Genomic DNA, 1,652 nt, shown 5'->3' on the forward strand with positions numbered 1-1,652 from the left:
AAAAAAAAAAAAAAAAAAAAAAAAAAAAGGAAAATCTGAAGTGATATGCAATACACAAAAAGCATACTACTATTATTATTTGATGAATGGAAAGAAAAATGGAAATCCAGTAAGAGGACAGATGGCTTCAATCCACGAGCACACTTTGGTTCATCTAGCTGACAAGAATCTAAGCTTGGGGCTGGGGATGTGGCTCAAGTGGTAGCGCGCTCGCCTGGCATGCGTGCGGCCCGGGTTCGATCCTCAGCACCACATACAAACAAAGATGTTGTGTCCGCCGATAACTAAAAAAATAAATATTAAAAAATTCTCTCTCTCTCTCTCTCTAAAAAAAAAAAAGAATCTAAGCTTTGTATGTCATTACGTGATAGCCGTGGAAGACTGTGTATGCTGTTCCCAAGTAATTAAAAAGAAATGTCACCGCAAAACCATGCGACCACTACCTTCTTTGCTCCTCCGAGGCGAATCCCTGGGTAAAGTTCCGTAGCACGCCACATCTTGGTAACTGGAGCTGTAGTCAGACATGTCTAACTGGCTCTCTGGCCAACCCTACAAGGTAAAAGTACAGGCTCACTGTGAGTCAGTCACTCCAAAAGGAGAAAGAAGCCTAGATTTGAGTTTCTCCTATGTTTAATGGCAGTTATGTGCTCTTTTATTATGACGTATTTCAAACAGAGATAAAAGTGCTCAATATAACAAACACCATCAAACCCAAGGTATCCCCAGAGTGAAACATGTTAATTTTATCGTATTTCCTTAAGACTTACAAACACAGTGACATCCACTTGTGAACCCCTTGGTGGTCCCATTCCTCCCTCTCAGAGGCAGCCCTTTCTATCAGTCTGGCCTACATCTGTGGTGACTGGACAGTGCAAGGACGATCCATACACTACTTGAGAGTAAAATGGTTCCATTGACAATTCTGCCTGGTAGTAGCCCAAGTTAGCACTGAACCAGGCAAACTAGGTGGTGTGCTGACTTCATGTATACCTGAGACTCAAGGTGCACTAAGTGTACTAAGTGGTGTACTAAGGGAGAAAACTTACATGTTGTTTGAGCTTATCCACCCGATTTCAACTTCTTAGGAGTGGGCTACCTCTGAGGAATAGATTCTGGATTTCTTGAGGACATAATCAGAAAGTATAAATACCAGTTATGTTCTCAAGAGCTTGGATCCTGCTAGTGACCCAGCAATGCCCATAGATGCATACCTTGTCATCTTCGTCAAAGCCAGAAAGGTCTGGTCGACTAGAGGAAACCTATAAGAGATAAGTAGTTTTTATAAATGTGGCTCATATATTTAACATAATTGTCTATTTTTATATACATATGTTTTTTAATATATATAATATTTTAAAATAAATAAATAAATAAAAATTATGTGCCAGGGATTGAACCCAGGGGAACTTAACCACTGAGCTACATCCCCAGCCCTTTTTATGTTTTATTTCCAGACAGGGTTTTGCTAAGTTGCTCAGGGTCTCAAAAAGTGAGGCTGGCTTAGAACTTGCAATCCCTCTGCTCCTGAGTTGCTGGGATTACAGGTGTTAGTCACCACGTCCAGGTATAACCTTTTTGTTGCTGTTGTTTTTCTTTTTGTCAACAGGGATTGAACTCAGGGGCATTTAACCACTGAGATACATCCCCCCCAC

The 1,652-nt window shown here is 40.8% G+C and overlaps 1 protein-coding gene across 4 annotated transcripts in view; it reads right to left on the reverse strand.

The window, feature by feature from the left end:
* The window catches only part of Kif13a (kinesin family member 13A), a 178,683-nt gene that overhangs the window by 14,021 nt on the left and 163,010 nt on the right, over positions 1 to 1,652 (reverse strand). For all 4 annotated transcript variants that reach the window (XM_048799835.1, XM_048799834.1, XM_048799833.1 and 1 more), the window contains 2 exons: positions 1,212 to 1,259; positions 444 to 549 (listed from right to left, as the gene is read on the reverse strand). In XM_048799835.1, the coding sequence (XP_048655792.1) occupies positions 444 to 549; positions 1,212 to 1,259 (154 nt within the window). The remainder of the gene's footprint in view (positions 1 to 443; positions 550 to 1,211; positions 1,260 to 1,652) is intronic.

This window comes from Marmota marmota, unplaced genomic scaffold (genome assembly GCF_001458135.2).
Source record: "Marmota marmota marmota unplaced genomic scaffold, marMar, whole genome shotgun sequence".
Lineage (NCBI taxonomy): Eukaryota > Metazoa > Chordata > Mammalia > Rodentia > Sciuridae > Marmota > Marmota marmota.